This window comes from Eubalaena glacialis, chromosome 15 (genome assembly GCF_028564815.1).
Source record: "Eubalaena glacialis isolate mEubGla1 chromosome 15, mEubGla1.1.hap2.+ XY, whole genome shotgun sequence".
NCBI lineage: Eukaryota > Metazoa > Chordata > Mammalia > Artiodactyla > Balaenidae > Eubalaena > Eubalaena glacialis.
In genome coordinates, this window is record NC_083730.1 from 76,350,155 (window position 1) to 76,368,102 (window position 17,948).

Here is a 17,948-nt window from a genome sequence, read left to right on the forward strand (position 1 = left end):
TCCCGGGACGAAGTATGTGCTCCATGGCCCTGCAGGGTCTGACTTCTGCCCTGTCTCAGGGCTCACTTCACAGCCCTTGTTCTCCATCCATGTTCTTTCTGCTCATGTCCTTTCCCCAGCCTGCATCCTCCACCTGGTAGCCATGCCCTCCCCCTTTCTGCTCATCCTTCAGTTCTCAGGTTACGTGTCACCTCCTCAGAGAAGCCCTCCTGGATCCATACCTGATTGGAAGGTCCCTGTTGTAGGCACTCTCATACCCCTGTATCCTTCTGGCACATAACATGATTTCAATGAAACAATCAATGAACTGCCAGTGAAGTCCCCCTGCTAGAAAGTTATTCTGTGAAGGTAGGAGGTACTACCTGCTCCCACTATCATCCCAGGGCCCACAATAAAAATTTGCTAACTAAGTGATTGATGGAGTGAAGAAATCTATGAACAAATGAATGAATGGAGATCAATGTAATTTTTTAAATGTAACTTTTTATTCTGAGACTTTGATTGGCTTCCCAGAGACTAGGAGAGGAGCTTTCCTCATCTTCTGATAATTATCACTTTAGCTCTGGTGTTTATGGTGGCTGGATTATGATTCCCTCTAGGGGACTGATGTCTGCTGTCAGAGGGGTCAGGTTTGGTGATGCTGGCCAAGAAGGTCGTAAGGTTGGCATGGCAGGGGGTGACATTGGCTGGTCACAGTAACAGGAAAGAGAGCTTTGGGGCTGGAGTGGTTCAGATTTTGATTAAGGAGGAGCATGGAGAAGTAGAGAGGGGTATTTGTGCCTGAAGGGCTAAAGGGTCAGGGGGAGACGGGAGGAAGAGGAGAGGAAGAGAGAAAGGGGAAAGAAAGGAGAAAAGGGCTTGGGGAATGGAGGGAGCCCCAGGAAAGACTCCTTGACAGCTTTGCTTATTGCTCAGAAGTGACTAAGCGGAGTCCCTCTCAGAGAGATGCCAGGGTTGGCATTTGAGCAGAGAATTGAGTAATGGGGGGCCCAGAAAAGACCTCAAAGGAGAGGGTTCCAGGCAAAGGGACAAGGAGTAAAAGCCTCCAAAGCTAGACTCGGTTTGGCCAGAGTGATCCGGGCTCGGTGAGTAGCAGGAAGTGAGTTGGAAAGCACATTTTAATGGGATTTTTATAGCTTATTGCACACTTGAACATGTACCACGTTATTTTGTTTGACCCAGCAGCCCCATGACTTAGAGTATAAGTACATTTAGAAGACAGGAATCAGGGGACCAACCTCTGGGCTCAGACTAAGGTGGTAGCTAGACTTACCATGTGACCATTTCTTAATGTATATAAATATCCAATCACTATGATGTACACCTGAAACTAATATGACATTGTATATCAATTATACTTCAATTAAAAAAATAAGACATCCTCTCCAGACTTAAATAAGCTATGAACATTTCAAAGCATGTAATTTTTCTTTCACCTTGACTCACAGTACATTCTTTAGTTAATGTAGCAAAACAAAAACAAAACCAAAAAACAAAACAAAACCAAAAAACAAACTCTAGGCTCAGACTGCCTGGGTTCAAATCCTATTAATTTAGTTATTGTACTTATTTTGCAAGTGACTTCAAATTTTTCTTACGTTTAAAATGAAACCAACCATCTCCATCATGAGCATTTGGGGAAGATTTAATGAGATAGTCACACAAAGTGTTCAGTGTGATAGTTGGCACACAGTAAGCTCTTAATAAGTGTTACCCATTATTACTATTTCTATTTTATATAGCCAAAGTGGCTTATTTGGAAGAGCATTTCCAAATGCGTGGCTATAAACCTCCTGGGAGTGATTCTGTGTCTCAGCAGATGCGTGATTTCTTTTTACTGCCTGCCACATTGAAGGTACTCAGTAAATATTTGTTGAATGAATGAAAGCAAGAACAAATGTGGCACGGATCAGGCAGAAATAGAAGGCAGAGAGGAGTTTGAAGATAATTTGGTAGGCAGTGGAGAGCTATCAAAGCTTCTTGAGCAGACGCAGGGATGTGTCAGATGGATCGAAGGAGGGAGGGTTTGGAAGCAGGATGAATAGTTGGCAAGCTGTGGGCATCTTCTGGATGAGGAATGAAAGACTTGTTCTAGAGTTTCCAGGGAGGAGGGAAGGAGGACTTTCCTTTTGTTCTTACTACTGCCTCGGGGGCCTGCAAATCACCCTGGATGACTCCCCTCCATGTTGTAACACACCTGGTGCACCTCTACATGTGATGTGCTGGTCTGCCTACTGCAGCCACCTTCATCCAGGTCTCCTGGATTGCTACCCTAGATCACTCCAGGGTCCCCTCTCATTCACCTGTCCTGTATCTCCAGCCAGCAGACTCTTATAAAAAGGCACCTCTGATGTTGACACTCTTCTCTTTGAAACCTTCCACTGGCTTCCCACTGCCCCTAAGATAGCTTTAATTTCCCGCTGTGGCTCCCAGGCCATGTATAATCTTGTCCTGCTGACCTCTCCTCTCTAACTTGTTTCTCCTTCTTCTCCTCCTTTCTCTCAGGGCTGTCCATTTGGGCTCAGCTGAGCTGACCTTTCTCTATCTAACAGAATGCTCCTGTGTGACGCCTGCTTGAACTATTTCAGGGCCTGAACTAAAGCTTCCAGTGTGATCTAGAGCATGGCTTTTCATCCTTCAGTGTGCCCTGGAATCACCTGGGTATCTTGTTATGGGGCTGATCCTGCTTTAGTAGGTTTGGTGTGGGACCCAAGATTCCAACATTTCAGCGGCTTTGACCCCACCCAGGAGCTTGTGGGAAATGCAGAGTCTCAGGCCCTGCCCCGGACCTCTGAATCTGAATTTGTACTTTGGCAATTTCAGTACATAAGTGTCTGAGAATGCTGGTCTAGAGCACCTCTTAAGAGCAGGAGACCCCCTTTCTGGTGGCTCCCTTGTGGGTCAGGGTTATGCCAGGCCTGGCCCAGGCACCTAGGATTTTGTTACTGAGTCTGGCCTGTTGGAATCTACACCCATGAGCTCTGACAGAATGAGACCAGTTCGGGAGCTATTACCTTCAACCAGGAGAGAAGAAACAGAACTGGCTGAGATGGGAGGTTGAGATGGTCACTGAGATGATGGGAGATAAATTCAGTGAAGCCCTGCAGTGGCCTGGCCTCCATGCTCTCCCCCTGGCCCACCTGGCTAGCCCCCAAATGACTTGTAAGGCATGGCATGGGAGAGCTATATGACTTTTCTTAGCAGAATGGGGTTTGTGGTGGCCTTTCTTTTTTTAAAAAAAATTTATTTTGGGACTTCCCTGGTGGCGCAGTGATTAAGAATCCGCCTGCCAATGCGGGGGACTTGGGTTCGATCCCTGGTACGGGAAGATGCCACATGCCGTGGAGCAACTAAGCCCGTGTGCCACAACTACTGAGCCTGTGCTCTAGAGCCCGCATGCTGCAACTACTGAAGCCCGTGCACCTAGAGCCCATGCTCCACAACAAGAGAAGCCACCACGGTAAGTCCACACATCGCAACGAAGAGTAGCCCCCTCTCACTGCAACTAGAGGAAGCCCGTGCACAGCAACAAAGACCCAATGCAGTCAAAAATAAATAAACAAATTTATTTAAAAAATTTATTTTATAGCACAGGGAGATCAGCTCGGTGCTTTGTGACCACCTAGAGGGGTGGGATAGGGAGGGTGGGAGGGAGGGAGATGCAAGAGGGAAGAGATATGGCAACATATGTATATGTGTAACTGATTCACTTTGTTGTAAAGCAGAAGCTAGCACACCATTGTAAAGCAATTATACTTCAATAAAGATGTTTAAAAAAAAAAATTTATTTTATTGAAGTATAGTTAATTTACAATGTTGTGTTAATTTCTGCTGTACAGCAAAGTGACTCAGTTATACATATATATATTCTCTTCCATTATGCTTTATCACAGGATATTGAATATAGTTCCCTGTGCTATACAGTAGGACCTTGTTTATCCATTCTGTAAATACTAGTTTGCATCTGCTAATCCCAAACTCCCAATCCTTCCCTGCCCCACCCCGCCTTCCCCCTGAGTGGTAGCCTTTCTTGGATCGATATATAATTTCCCAGCTGAACGGAACATGCCCTGAAAGACAGAATCTTAAAGGGAAGGCCACCAGGTTAAGGGCCAGAAGGGACTTGGCAATGCAGAAAAGTTCTGGCCTCTTGTGATTTACATATCCAGAGGTCATCTTCTCCCAACCTGAGAGGGAGACAAGATGGCCTTTCCAGACCCATGGAAAAGCCAAGGCCTGTCCTGGGTGTCTGAGGAGTCTGGGGAGCCCGGTTTCCCAACGTCATTGCTGGACCTGATTTCCTGCCTCTGCTGAGTTCTTGTTCTGTTGGCCTTACCACTGTTCCTTTATCACTGGCATTGATCCCGGTGTGGGCCCTGGCTCCCAACCTCACCTGCAACCCGCCATCAAAGCACCCATAGATACAAGCCATGAAGTTGCAAGGATCACTGGAAAGGCATGACATTGCTGTGCAGAACAGCAAACTTAAAACGGCACAGAAAACAGAACAGACCTCCTATTCCTGAAGTTCTCTGCCCCGCCCCCTACCTCTGGGGGTTTTTCTCTGCCTCCTCACACCATGGAGTGCCTGGCCTTGGGTCATCTCATTGCTTTCTCTCTCTTAGTCCTCTTTCAAGTTCTCCTCCAAGTCCTTCTGTTAGGCAAAGGGATTTAGTTCTCTCCATCCGAGGCCTAAAGTTCTCAGACCCACCTTTGCAAAGTCCAGGGGCACCAAGGCTCTTAGAGGCTGGAGAGGCCATTAGCAGCAGGAAGAACCAGCAGGGACCTGGTGGTTACCTTTACCAGGAAGCACCCTCTTTATTAGGTACTTGTGGTTTTCAACAGCATTTCCCTCCTTCCTTTAGATTATCTCTGATAGAAGTTTCTTTGAGGCAAACAACCTGTAACATTTTATGCCATTCATTCATTCATTCATTCACTTATTCATTCAACACATATTTATTAAGCAAGGTCAGTGTGCTGAGTGCAGATACCGGAGGAAAATACAGATGTGCTTGTTTCTAGAAACCTGCTGATGGATTGATTGTTCACCTCACCCGTGCATTGTAGCACCGGTGATTACTAATGCTCTTGGTATATCCTGATACAGTCAAACAGAAACTCACAAGATGTTTTTGAGAGGTGTGAGTATTCTTCACCATGCAAAGGGATTCACTGTAGGATTAAATAAATCCAGAGAATTTTACAATTTGAAGGGACCTCAGGGACCAGCTCATTCAATCCCTTCATTAGGCAGCAGTGGAAGGTGAGATTTAAAATGCTGAAGAGACTCACAGTAATTGAGCAGTGCTAAAGCCAGAGGGTCACATCCAGCACTGCTTTTACGTTCCTGGGACTGGTCACTTTCCATCATGCTGTGCCCAATGTAGAGATACTCTGATGATGAGGAGGATGATAACGATAACATTTTTTGAGCAGCAGACACTGTTTTAAGTGTTTTTCATGTTACAAAATTGTTCTCACAGCAATCTCATTAATACCACTGAGAGTGCCGAGGCCCAGAGAGGTTAAGCATTTTGTCCAAGGTCACACAACTCAGAAGTACTGGCGTGAGGGTTCTAATCCAGGCCATCTGGCTCCTGAGCCCAGGCTCTGAACTGTATCACTCCAAGGCTTCTCTACAGAGAGGGACTAACCAGAAGCCCCTGCAGAGAAATGTGTTTCCACCCACTTATTTAAAGGAAGGTACTTCTGTATTGAATGTAATTTCAGTGCTATGTAAACCAAAGTTTGGTATTAGACCTTCTTGCAGATCTTTTAAGGTATGAAGGGCTAGGTACAGAACCTCCATTAAAATTTGTAAAGCTTTGCTGTTAAAATAGCATGAGAAGCAGTTCCTATGATGCATGTGACAATGAGCAGAATTGTGATCTAAGTAACAGGTGAATTGGGACAGTGGCCCCGGTGTGGCTGCAAACACCTGCAGACTTTACAGAATGAGATGTTTGGAAATAAACCCATTCAAACCCCACGTGTGTGCAGTTTTCTTGCAAAGCGATAATATTTAGGGGACTGCTTACCAAAAAACCAAGTCTCTCTTAGCAGGCATTGGATGAAATACTGTGATATTAATGAATTAAGCGCAGGCACGTTCTCCTGGTCCCCAAAATGTTTTTTTCATTTAATTTTTTATATTACAGTTGATTTACAATGTTGTGTTAGTTTCATGTGTGCAGCAAAATGATTCAGTTATACAGATACATATATCCATTCTTTTTGGGATTCTTTTCCCATATAGGTTATTATAGATTATTGAGTAGAGTTCCCTGTGCTATACAGTAGGTCCTTGTTGATTATCTATTTTATATATAGTAGTGTGTGTATGTTAATCCCAAACTCCTGATTTATCCCTCTCCCTCAAAAATCTTCTAATTGGAGTCTTAGAGTTGACTTTTTTCCCCATGTGCTTTATTAAGTAGGAAGCCCCAGTAAAGCCCAGAATCTAAAACAAATACGAGTTAGTTCTGTAGTTAGCTTTCTTCCCTTGAAGCTGGTATCAAAATTAACCCCAGGGAGTATAAACTTTAATGCATCCATCTCAGCAACACCTCCCCTGATCTTGGGAAGCCGTAGAAAAGAGAAAAAGAGAAATAGAGAACATTATGAACCTTGGGACTCTGAAGTTTTATCAATTATCACAAGCAGCGTGAGCCCAGAGTCATTGAAATCATCTTGGGGAGGGGAGGGTGAGAAACGTACTTACTTGCAACGGAGCATTATTGGCTGAGAACAAATGAGTTGCTATTTGTTTTCTCTGTTCATCCGTAATGATTACAGGCTGGCGTTGGTGTTTAGCGACAGGATCCAGCAGGTCAGTTATGACAACTTCATCACTGTCATTAGCGCCTTTTGTTTGCAGTGAACACGAAAAGCTGTTCAGCATTAAGGGAAAGAAGGGGTGGTGGGGAATGCGTGGAGAAAGTGAGAGGGTAAAGGAGAGAGCCAAGCATCCCAAATTCACACAGTAGGAAGACCAAGGAAGGACACCCTGGGTGCTCCGGTCACACTGACTTCACTGGGGGAGGGGCCTCAGTTAGGGGACCCAATTTTGGACTCTATGTTCTTTTTACTAGAAGAGTCATTTCTTGTGCCTGTAAAGGCTAGTCTTTTTTTTGCCAATTTGGGTTCCTAGAAATGCACTAAGGAGATAACCTTTTGGTAAGGGATCTTTCTGCTTCAAGGGTGGTGTCTGTGAATCAGTATCTTCTCCAGCAGGCGAGGGTAAAATGAAGCAAAATACATAGAGGAAATGCAGTGACCTTTGTTGGGGACCTACTGGGTATCAGGCAAGGTGCATTTTTATGAGTATTATCTCCTTTGTCTTCTCAACAACACTGGGGTCCAGTGGCTTCATTCCCACAGTACTGATGAGAACAATAAAGCATGGAGAGGTAATATGTTACCTCTAAGATCACCCAGCTAGTCAGAGCAGAGCAGGGATTTGAATTCAGGTGTGTCTCTTGTTGCAAACTTAGTACCCCATGCTGCAACCCACCCCCTTCCTCCTGCAAAAAAGAAAGAAAAAAAAACCCACTACCAAACAAATTTCTTAACTGAGTTCAAAGAGGCAAGGTTAAAAATCTCAGTATTCGGAAGGCCGTGAAAATATAGGCAGAAGCATGCATTTATTTGACGATCTGATCATGTGAAAGCTCGGATGATAAAAAGACATACTGAAAGAAATTGTACTAATTAAATCATAAAAATGCATTATGCTTTTTTGGGAACTCACCCCTCCTCTTGGGGTGACCCTTGACAAGACATTCTGTGTTCCTGTATTTTTGGCAAAAAAAAAGTGAGTGGACGATGAAAGTTTGATATTTGGCTCATGCAAATCTTTGTCTCATTGGTGAATTTTGTGCCCCCTTGTCATTTTGGCTTTCTGCTGCCTGACCAAGGTCCTTTGACTCACGTGCCTACTTCTTACACCCCTCTTGTTCTTTTCTGGACAACTTCACTGAATATTGTGCCTTAGGTCTTGAGAAGCATCTGGTAAAACTGGCCAATTGTGATGGGAGGCATACAGGGAAAAAGATCGAGGTGGGGCGGGGGTGGCTCTGTGGGAGAGGGAGAGAACAAAAGAGGGCAGGGTTCTTGTGATGACCAAATCAGGCTGCTTCTGCTGTGACATTACATTTAATGTCCAAAATTTGACCTTAACCATTTCTGATGAACTCTGTTGACCATGTAAGCTATTGCCAGAACATTCACTCAAATCCTAGTAAAGTTGAGGTTCCTGGTACAATGTGACCTATGTGGATGAATTTAAAGGATTTTTAACCGATTAATTCTCAGCTCAAGTCTTTTTAAGACTTCCTGGATGCCCTTAACATCACTCCGGCTGGAGTGATGCATTCTGAACGTGCACTTGTGTGTACCGCTGTGAAAAAATAAGAAGTAAATGAAAACCCCAGGCCCACGTGGGGAGTGGTGACACCAGACACCGAGACTGAGGATCAGGAAGCTGGAAATTCCCTCCTGCCTTGGTGTTTGGCCTCTGGCTTTTCCACTTCCCTATATCACCCTTGTGGTGGGTCTGTGCGCACAGTAGGGCTCCCCTAATTTGATGGTAAAAACCACAAGAGCCAGAATACTAGTTCTAGTTCTCAGCGACCATTTAAACATCCAAACCCAAACCTTTGCGTGCAAGGGCGCGGTGACCACCTTGGGCAGACAGCTCCTCTACCAGTGGGCTCCTAAGGGCAGGTCCGCTCCCACGAGGGAGCTCTCACCCCACTTTGCCCTGATTAGCTTGAGACAAGCAACCTTCTCCAGCTGTTAGGTTTCTCTTTGCTGAGTTTACAGGGGGGTGGAGGGGGTGTTCGGGGTCAGGACTGAAGCTTAGGGGCTGGGCCGCGGGGCGCTGTTCACGGGTGACCCGGATCACAGGCTTCAGCATCACCTGGGCAGACAGGTGGGGCACGCGCATTTCTGGGGCCACCCCAGACCTCCTGGAGCATGCTGATGGCCACTGTCCAGTTTGAGACACTGGCACAGAGACCTCCCCGCTGTCCCTTGGGTGGTGGGCGTTGGGTCCAGGGCGTCCCCCGCTCGCAGGGGTCCCGGAGGAGAGGGGGTCGTGAGAGCGCAGGCAGTAGCGGGCGGGAAGTCGGGAGGAGGAGGAGGAGGAGGAGCAGGAGGAGGAGGAGGCGAAGGAGGAGAGGAAGTCCCCCGTGGCCACCCCGAGGGGAGGGCGGGACTGTGCCCGCAGGGACCGGGTAGACCGGGCCCGGCCGCTCCGCTCGGGCGCGGAGGGGAACTGGCCGCAGGGCGCGCGCTCCCCGTCGACCCTCGCGGAAGGGGCGGGGGCGGCGGCGCGTGCGCGGGGCCGCGGGCGGCGCGCGGGGGGGCGGGGCGGGCGCGAGGCTGAGGCGCGCGGGGCGGTGAGCGGGGCGCGCGGGGGTGGGGGGTGCGCGGCGGGCGGGGGCGCGCGGGGGGGGCTGCCCCGGGGCGGCCCCCCCACGTCGGGGCGCGGCGGGCGGCGGCGGCGGGAGCGCGTCCCGTCCGGGTCCTGAGGAGCCGCCGCCGCCGCTCGCCAACATGGCGGACCTGGAGGCCGTGCTGGCCGATGTCAGCTACCTGATGGCGATGGAGAAGAGCAAGGCGACGCCGGCCGCTCGCGCCAGCAAGAAGATCGTCCTGCCCGAGCCCAGGTACCGGCTCCCCGGGCCCGCGCCGCCCCCCGCGCCGCCGCCCCCCGTCGCCGCCAGCGACACCCTGCGTCCGGGAGGGTCGGGCGCTCAGCCGCCGCTGCCCCCTCGGCCGGCGACCTCGGGGAGCGGGCGCTGCAGGGCCGCCCTCGCCGTTCCCGTCTCTGAAATGGGGCATCCGAGGGCTGTTGGGGGGACTCCGGGAGAGAGCGCCCCGAAGTGCCCAGCGCGGCGCGTGGCGCGCAGCGAGCGCCCCAGCGAGGTGTGGTGAGGATGTGGTTGTGACTTCGCTGGATCAGCTCCATCCCTGTCGCCCCTTCCTGCCCCATCTCTGCCTCTCGGTCCAGCTCCATCCCTGTAGTCCTCCCTGTTTCATTGCTGTGGCTCCCTCCTGCCTCATCCCTGTCCTTCCAGCCCCATCCCTAGCCCTGGCCCCACCTCTGTCGTCCCTGTCCTCCCCTCCAGCTCCAACATACGGTCCCCCGCCTGCCCCATCCCTGTCCCTCCTTCTGCCCCATGCTTGTCTTTCCCTTGTGCTCCATCCCGGTGGTTCCTTCCCTAGTTTCTGCTCCTGTCCCCCATTCCAGCAACGTCCTCTCCTCAGCTCCCTCTGGGCGCCTTAGCTGGGGAGTGCAGGCGAGTTGCCTTTTGCCCCAGGCACTTAAATTGGTGTTTTCAGTGCTTGCTCCCCTTGAGGTCCACCAGTCCAGTCAGTTTCCTGCACCTCTTTTCTCTTTGGTGCCTCCAGGCAATAAGGAGTGGATTCTGACCCACCCGATTTTCTTTTTGGTACTAAGTGTGTCACCTGGTGACAGATCCACTGGTGGCACTTTATTAAAAGGTTGAAATGGGACCCACTTAAAAACGCATGTTGAATGGGTGATTCCAGGCAGGAATTTGTTGTTTAAATTACCAGTAAAGGGGCCGATTGAATTGGCGAGGGTCTTGGTGAGGTCCATACCAAGTTGTAATTTTTGTCTCAAAAATGATTTATTATTGATCAAGTAGTAAACGACTTGATTAGTTCATATCATTGGCACCACCCCAGAAAATATCCTGCATCAGATTAATAGTGAGTTTCAAATAGTGTGTCAAAGGATTAGGGTTGGATTTTTTTTCCCCTTAGCTTTCCTAATTAACAACATCATGAGTACAGCAGATGTGTCTCCTTGACACTAAATAGCTCTTGGTCGATTGATGATAAAAAGAGGCATCTTCTTTATGGTGAATTTAAGACCATGCATTTTTGTAATGTATTGGAATCTAAAACCAAAGCTATTCTCCATTTGAAAACATCAGTTCTTCAAGCGTCATATACATCTAAGATTGCTTAAATGTTACCTTGACATAAGAAAAAAAAAATCTTGTGATGCTGAGGGATCATCAGATTATTTTTACAAATCCCTGAGTCGGAGCCCCACGATATAGAAAATATCTTTCCCTTTGCGTTATTCGTTGTGAAAAGTCAAATTGTGTAAATGAAGACATGCTTCCTGGATGTTTTTGTCTCACTTGCCCTTCATAGCCCCTGCCTCTTGTACATTTTGTAGGGAAAAACCTACTTTGATGAGCGAAGACAAGCAGGGAAAGTAAGGGAAGAGTGGAGGCCTTTTGGAGTGTTGTGAAAGCAACACTCCTGTTCCAGACTTTAACATATCCGAAGCTCACTGACGATCAGTGCTGTTTAAAATTTCTGCCAAGTGGGAAACTGTAAAACAGTAACCCCCAAATGAAACCTGAATTTCATTAAAAAAAAAAACCCTCTACGTTTCTATAAATGTCATATATAATGCTTAATTTCTTTTCCTCTTTTTCTTCCTTAAGGGCAGGGAGTCCCAAATATATAAAGTGTCTATATGTAAAATCAACAAATCTTAACTCATGGACAGTTTTTTTGGGGGGGAGTGATATATAATATTACTAAAATTAGGAACTCCTGTTCATTTTTTTTCTTGGTGTTTTGAACTTAATGTGACTTCTGCTTTTTTTAATGTCCCTCTTAAGAACATACTTATGTGCTTAGGGTATTCACTTACTTGTGTGAAGGCCTTTGTTTTCGGTGGCATTCTTTGGTAGTGCTTTCTTTTACGGCAGAATTAGTGACCTGGGAGCAGATTTCTCATGACATTTTAGAATTGAGACATATCAACAGGAGAGTAATTTTAGGAAGCAGCTCTTTACTAATTGTTATTCTGTTGCTGTTTTGTTTTTAAATAGACTCTTGAATTAGGCCATTGGAACCTCCTCCAGAGATTCTAATTTGTTTTGAGTTTATCTCAACTGGGTTTAGTTTTGTGCTGTGACCATTTACATAGTAACTGCCACTCCTTGTGCTGTGTTAGGATTCTGGTACATAGAGATTATGAGGTAAAACATCTTGCACATTTTTCTCCACCACTGGATGGCAGTTAGTGGCCTACCTGCTCGATTTTGGGATGGGGGTGAGAGGTTGGGGGATTTCTAGCTCTGGTAAACAAGTTAATTTCACGTTGAACCGCCTCAGCATCATGACTCAAAAGACTAGTGTGATTTCACTCTTTGGTAAAGGATACATGTAACATGTTTTCTGATAAGAGTTTCTATTTTAGCTTTATTTTGGGGTAAGCCCTGTGATCACCAGCCTTTGGCATTCTTGAGAAAGAGGTTTAGCTTTGTATTTTCAGTATCTAAATGGGAAGCATAAAACTTGCCATTGGTCTATCCCGAGTGACTTTTCTTTCCAGCTAATTATTTGAAGCCACTGAGTATTCTGTGTGCTTCCTTATTTCACTTACTTTGCCTTTCCCCCAGTTTTGCACAGAAAGGCAACAGAATGAAGCAATATCTAGCTAATTTCAATGAAGTGCGGCGTGTGCAGTCCCCTGCCTATTATGGGAGAATCTCAGAAAATGGAACGTTCCGCCCCGGAGAGATTTTGCTTCTCTGAGATGGCAAGAGGCAACCATTTTGTTAGGCTGACACATTATTCAGTTAACGAATCAATGAGTGCAAATTCTGTAAAAGTTGCCTATTTGTTCAAATTATACAGCTGCTTTAGTTTACTGAAACATTTGTCGAGCTAATGTAGCTGATAATGGGATCTATTGGTAATAGTAAACTGTGACCCATGGACGCACTGCGCAGGCCCAGCTCATTCAGATGTGCATGCCAGTTGTTTTATGCCATGTTAGAGAAGAAACACTTTTATTTAATAGGGTCTAATTCAGAAGCCAAGACCTACAAAGGGTCAGCATCTTAAGCCCTGGAGGGTTCAAGGCAGCTTTTCCCCTGGGCTCATCACTCTTGTAGCTTTTTCCGCACAGAGTGAAATTCAGTTGACTTGGGGTCACACACACTTGCAAGAGGTTGAGTCGCATAAAATCCATCTTTCCTCTGGAGTTTCATTTCTTTTCAGTGGACATTGAAAATTTGGGATCATCCATCACAAAGCTTGTCCTTTCCAAGTATTCACACGCTATGATAGGAAGGTCTGAAAACATTTTAAAGAGCCTTTATAAGTTTCCGGGAGCATTTTAGACAGTCCTGAAAAAGGTGTGTGATACTGTTTATTCCATTAATTCAGTACCTGGTTGTAGAGGTGTTTTCCTGAGCCAAGCAGAGGGATACTGTGACCACCCTGGCCACAGCCTCTTCCTTCAAGGGGCTTACAGTCTAGTGGCAAATACACTGGGAATTGAGAAAGATGTTTACTTTCATGTGCAATTGCTTGAAGATTCTATTTAACTGTGGACAAATAGCACGGAGTGGCTTTTACTATTCTATATTCACGGAACACATTATATCTGCTCAGTGTCTTATAGTAATTTGTTAATGATCTCCTTTGAAGAGCTATTTAGCTGTAATATATATAGTAATATGGTAGTGTGCATCTTCCTATTTTTAAAACTATCATAGGTAATTGGTCTTGAAAAATAGCTCTGTTTTCTTCTGATGTGGAAATGGGGTTTATTCTGTAATTTCCCCAACTCCAGTCAGCGAGTGAGTGGTGGGTGACTTGAAAGATTCCCCTCCGTTTGGGTTGGAGGGTATTCTATGCCTGCAAGCCCAACTCTGTACTGAAAAGTCAAGGATGAAAGAAGGAACAGCCTTCAGGAAGAAAGCACTCTTTATCGTCGATAGGAGCATTTCTATGCATAAAACAGTGGTGGTGTTCTTGCTTCTTTTTCTCTATGTGACACTTGCCAAATGTAATTTGTTCTGACCTTTCAGTTATTACTTCATTCTCGGTCAAAGTTAATTTGTGCCAGCGACTTGAAGATGTAAGTGTGGTGTGCGATCGGCAATTCTTAGAAATAGACGTTCCAGTGCAGTCAGTTTGGGACCCAGAATGTACCCAAGTCAAGCGTTGTGAAAGGCTTTGCATCGAGAGCCCAGTAGATGTCTTTGAGGTACAGGCAGTCCCAGCTTTTAGAAGCGATGTGTTCTCAGAGACAGCCTCTTAAAAATACCTCCTCGGTACACTGAATCGGGCTTTGCCAAACATCTGTGTGGACGGGGACGGACACTGTTGGATCAGATGTCACAGCTCAAAGAAGGGACGCTTCCGTCTTTATCATGGCAAGCAGAGTAAGAGATGCCACGGAGTAGAGAGGGCACCCAGGGTCCCTGCAACCCCGACAAGCGAGAGAGAAGTTTAAATTCCATGAGGTAGTGATATGATAACTACCATTTGCCGAGAGCTCGCCCTCTGCCAGGCAGTTTGCATTGTGAGTGCATCTGTTCCCCAAGACGGTCCTATCAGGTCGTTAGGATCAGCTCCGTTTTCCCAATGGAGAAGGTGCTCAGGGAGGTTTAGGAACTCAGTCCAGGTGACAGCTGAATGTGGCCGAGGCAGGTGCAGGATTCAAGCCCAAGTTTCCCAGAATCTGGGTCCTTTCCACCTCGCTATGCCGTCTCACCAGAAAGAATAGCGAACACCCCCACGTCTCATTTTGCAGGGAATGGATGAAATAGCGAAACTTTTTTTTTTTTTTTTGGTTGGGGAAAAATCATTCTGCGTGCCGATTCAATCAGCTGCCAGGGCGGCATTGGGAAAGTCAGGAGTGACCTCAGAGACTGATCGAGAACAGCTATTCCTCTGGGACCTGTGAAAACGGTAATTATGACTAAGTGAATAAGCAGTTTCTGCCTTTTTCCCAGGAGGAGCTCGGGGGTTAAATGCCTGTTTGGTTTAACACGAGAAGCGCAATCTCACTGCTGTTAATGAGAAATTGTATAATAATAGACCGCCTCACCCCCTGGCCACCCAACAGGATTTCTCTCTCTTATCATTTAGAAAAAAAGGGCAGCTCAGGCTGCTTACCTCCCACCCGCCCCCCCACCCCCAATTTTCCATATCTGAGAAAAGGGTAAAAGGGACAAAACAATATTTTTGGCTTTATTTGCAATAAAAATCACTTCTCATTCAAATAATCTTCCTCTGTTAATAAAACTGTGTATTTGAAGATGGCTGTAGGTGAAAATGCATTCTGTGTGCCTGGTGGTTTGTCCTTATTCTCTGGACTTGAGCGGTGGGGAAATGGAAATGATGTACTTGGCAACTTTTGCTTTCTGGTTGTTGAATCATTTGTCAGCTAAGTCATTTGCATGCTAATGAGGTGGTTCTGGACTGCCTCTGCTTCTCCTCTTTTTCACTTCTTTATCCTTCTCTGTTTTTATCACTGATTAGAAGTTAGACCCCCTGGGCCTTTTTGGATTGCTGTATGGGTCTGAAATGCAGCAGGCTCCCCATATCCTGGAAATATTTCTCCTAATTTTGGAAGTCTTCTTTTGGGTCACCTGTGCTTCGGCTTCAGTGTGAAGCAAAAGCACATTGTAATATTTTATAGGACCATAAAGAAAAAGCCTCTTAGAGAATACAGTGAAAATATTTTTGCAGCTCATATATTTTGTGACTGATTGTTTGTAAGAGCCAGCTTTGACCCAGCCTTGGACTTGTACTCTTGTTTGCTCTCATTTCCTTCTTCCAGGGTTTCAGGAGCAGGAAAAAGTGATTATATGAAAGTAGCCCATATGAAAGTAGCCCGGCCAGACCTTCATCCTTAGTGAACTTGAAGGCCAGTTGTCATCACTGGCCCCTCATTTTCCTGTGCCCTCCCTCCTACCTGCCATACTGTACTAAAAGAGAAAGTTCTAGACTAGGAAGTATGACCCTGATGCCACTGGCAATTTGCCATGGGCCGTTGGTAAGTCACTTAAATTCAGTTCAGTGTTAAATTCAGTGTATTCAGTTTCCCCATCTGTACAATATGATATCTATTCCTTTTTGATCACAAAATGTCCAAATAAAAATCTGTCTCTTGAGAGCATTTTCTATCCATACAGTACATTTGTGAGCAGGAGAGAACATTCATTTCAAACACGAAAACTCAAGAGAAAAAAGATTGGAAGCAGTGTGAAAAGATAATTTTACTTTAGTTTACACCATAGGTGGTGGTGGTTGTGATTTATATGCAGTATGAGACATAACACCTTAAAAAAAGTACAAAACAGTAGGAGATAAAAGCAGTATTGCACGGAGACCCTTGTGCCACGTGCTCAGAGGGGGCGGGCTCGGGAGGCAGGACTTCTGAAAAGTTAGAATGTTGACCCCTAGACCCATAAGTAGGTGAATTTCCCAGATTTCTCCTCAGTGTTCTTCCTCTAGCTGTTTGTTGTAGTACTGTTTGTCTAGAACCTTCTGCATGTGGTGCTTTGCGTGGTTCTTTTCCTTTCTTTCCTCCTTCCTCCCTTTTTTCTTCCCTCCTTCTTTCCCTCCCTTTTTCCCTCCCTTTACTTCCTTCCATCCATCCATCCATCCATCATCCAGTAGGCTCTGGGCTATATTGGCTTCAGTACCTAAGAGTTCACAAGCGTGCCACTTTTAAGTATAGATAACTAAGCAATTAAGAGAGTTGACATCCTCAAAAGGTCTTTGCTTCAGTAAAATGCACCAAAAATCATAATCTAAAAGCAGCTGGCTTCAGCGTATTGAGCATAAGGTGATGCATTCTAGTCTTCCTCAGACATTCAAAGATCGCATCTTAATAACATAGCATTGTCATATCTCATGTTTGAAAAGATCTTGGAGGGCATCCAGTCTAGTCCTGCATTGGGTGGGCGACCTCCCTCTCTGGCATCCAGCCAGGGTCATCTTTGGGGAGCATCTCTGGAAGCTCCGTGGTGTTGGAAAGCTCTCTTGTAATTCATTCTGCGCACAGGTCTCTTGCTCTCCTTTTGTGGTCTTGCAAAACAAGTTTAATCCCGCCCCAAAGTAATGGATCTTCAGACATTTGAAGGCAGCTACCACAGCCCACAGTGGCTGCTATGGGAAGCTGTCCCCCGTTCCTTTAGTTGTTCCTCATATCATGCTGAAGTCTGCACACTGCTCTGTAATCCACGCTCATCAGTCCGAACATTACCTAGCTGAGTAAGAATATTAAAATTTATGAAGACTAAAAAGGTATCTGCAGAGTTACTGTAATGAATTTAGTGATGGCAAAACTGTTAAATCCAAAATCAAGTGTATGGTCAAGTCCCTCTAAAAGTTCCATTATAGGGAGAACCTTTTTGGTTCCTTGAATGATTTTAAAATTCATTATACCGGTTTGATTAGGGGATTGTTTCCATTAGTAAAAGTTTGGAAGCTAGGCATGGGTTACATGTGTTTTGTGACAGTGACTGCCCTTTGCCAAGTGCTAAGTGAGTGCTAGGCACTGTGTATTTCTTAGATAATCATGGGCTAAACTATTTCAGGAAGAAAGCGAGCTTCAATTAAGTTGAAAAGATCATCTTCAGAGGGTTAGGGAGCGTATGTTTCATATATTCCAAAACTTACAACTCTGGTAGCTGTGGAAAGCAGCAAGTTTCTTCATTTTCAGCAAGAAAACTTTCTTGAATAACACCTCCTTGGTATTTGTGTTTTGTGTCATTAAGTCAGTCCGTTGCTCTTTATTATCTAGAAAGGTAACTGGTTATATTTTCAGGTCATTTCTTCTAAATTTTCTATATCTGTATTGCTTTCAATAAGGATTTAAGTTAAAAATGAACTGAGATGGGAAGGCATTTTACACAGCTGTTAAATACTGCAGGCTTTCATTTTGCATCATGAAAATGTCTAAGGCTTTGATGACACTTCCGATGTATCTTCTTTGAAAAGTACAAGGCTTTTGCTGTTGGCTGTAAGGGTGGGGGGCATCTATACCCCATGTAGAAATGGAACTAACCCTAATAGAAAAGGTCAAGGGACTTTCATATTCATCTTTTTTTTTTTTAACATCTTTATTGGAGTGTAATTGC

The 17,948-nt window shown here is 45.7% G+C and overlaps 1 protein-coding gene across 1 annotated transcript in view; it reads left to right on the forward strand.

Moving 5' to 3' along the window:
* Window positions 1–9,505: 9,505 nt before the first annotated feature.
* Window positions 9,506–17,948, forward strand: part of LOC133074924 (beta-adrenergic receptor kinase 2) — a 116,511-nt gene continuing 108,068 nt past the window's right edge. Inside the window, exon 1 of the mRNA XM_061168878.1 lies at window positions 9,506–9,674. Coding sequence (XP_061024861.1) covers window positions 9,562–9,674 — 113 coding nt within the window. The 5' untranslated portion in view covers window positions 9,506–9,561. The remainder of the gene's footprint in view (window positions 9,675–17,948) is intronic.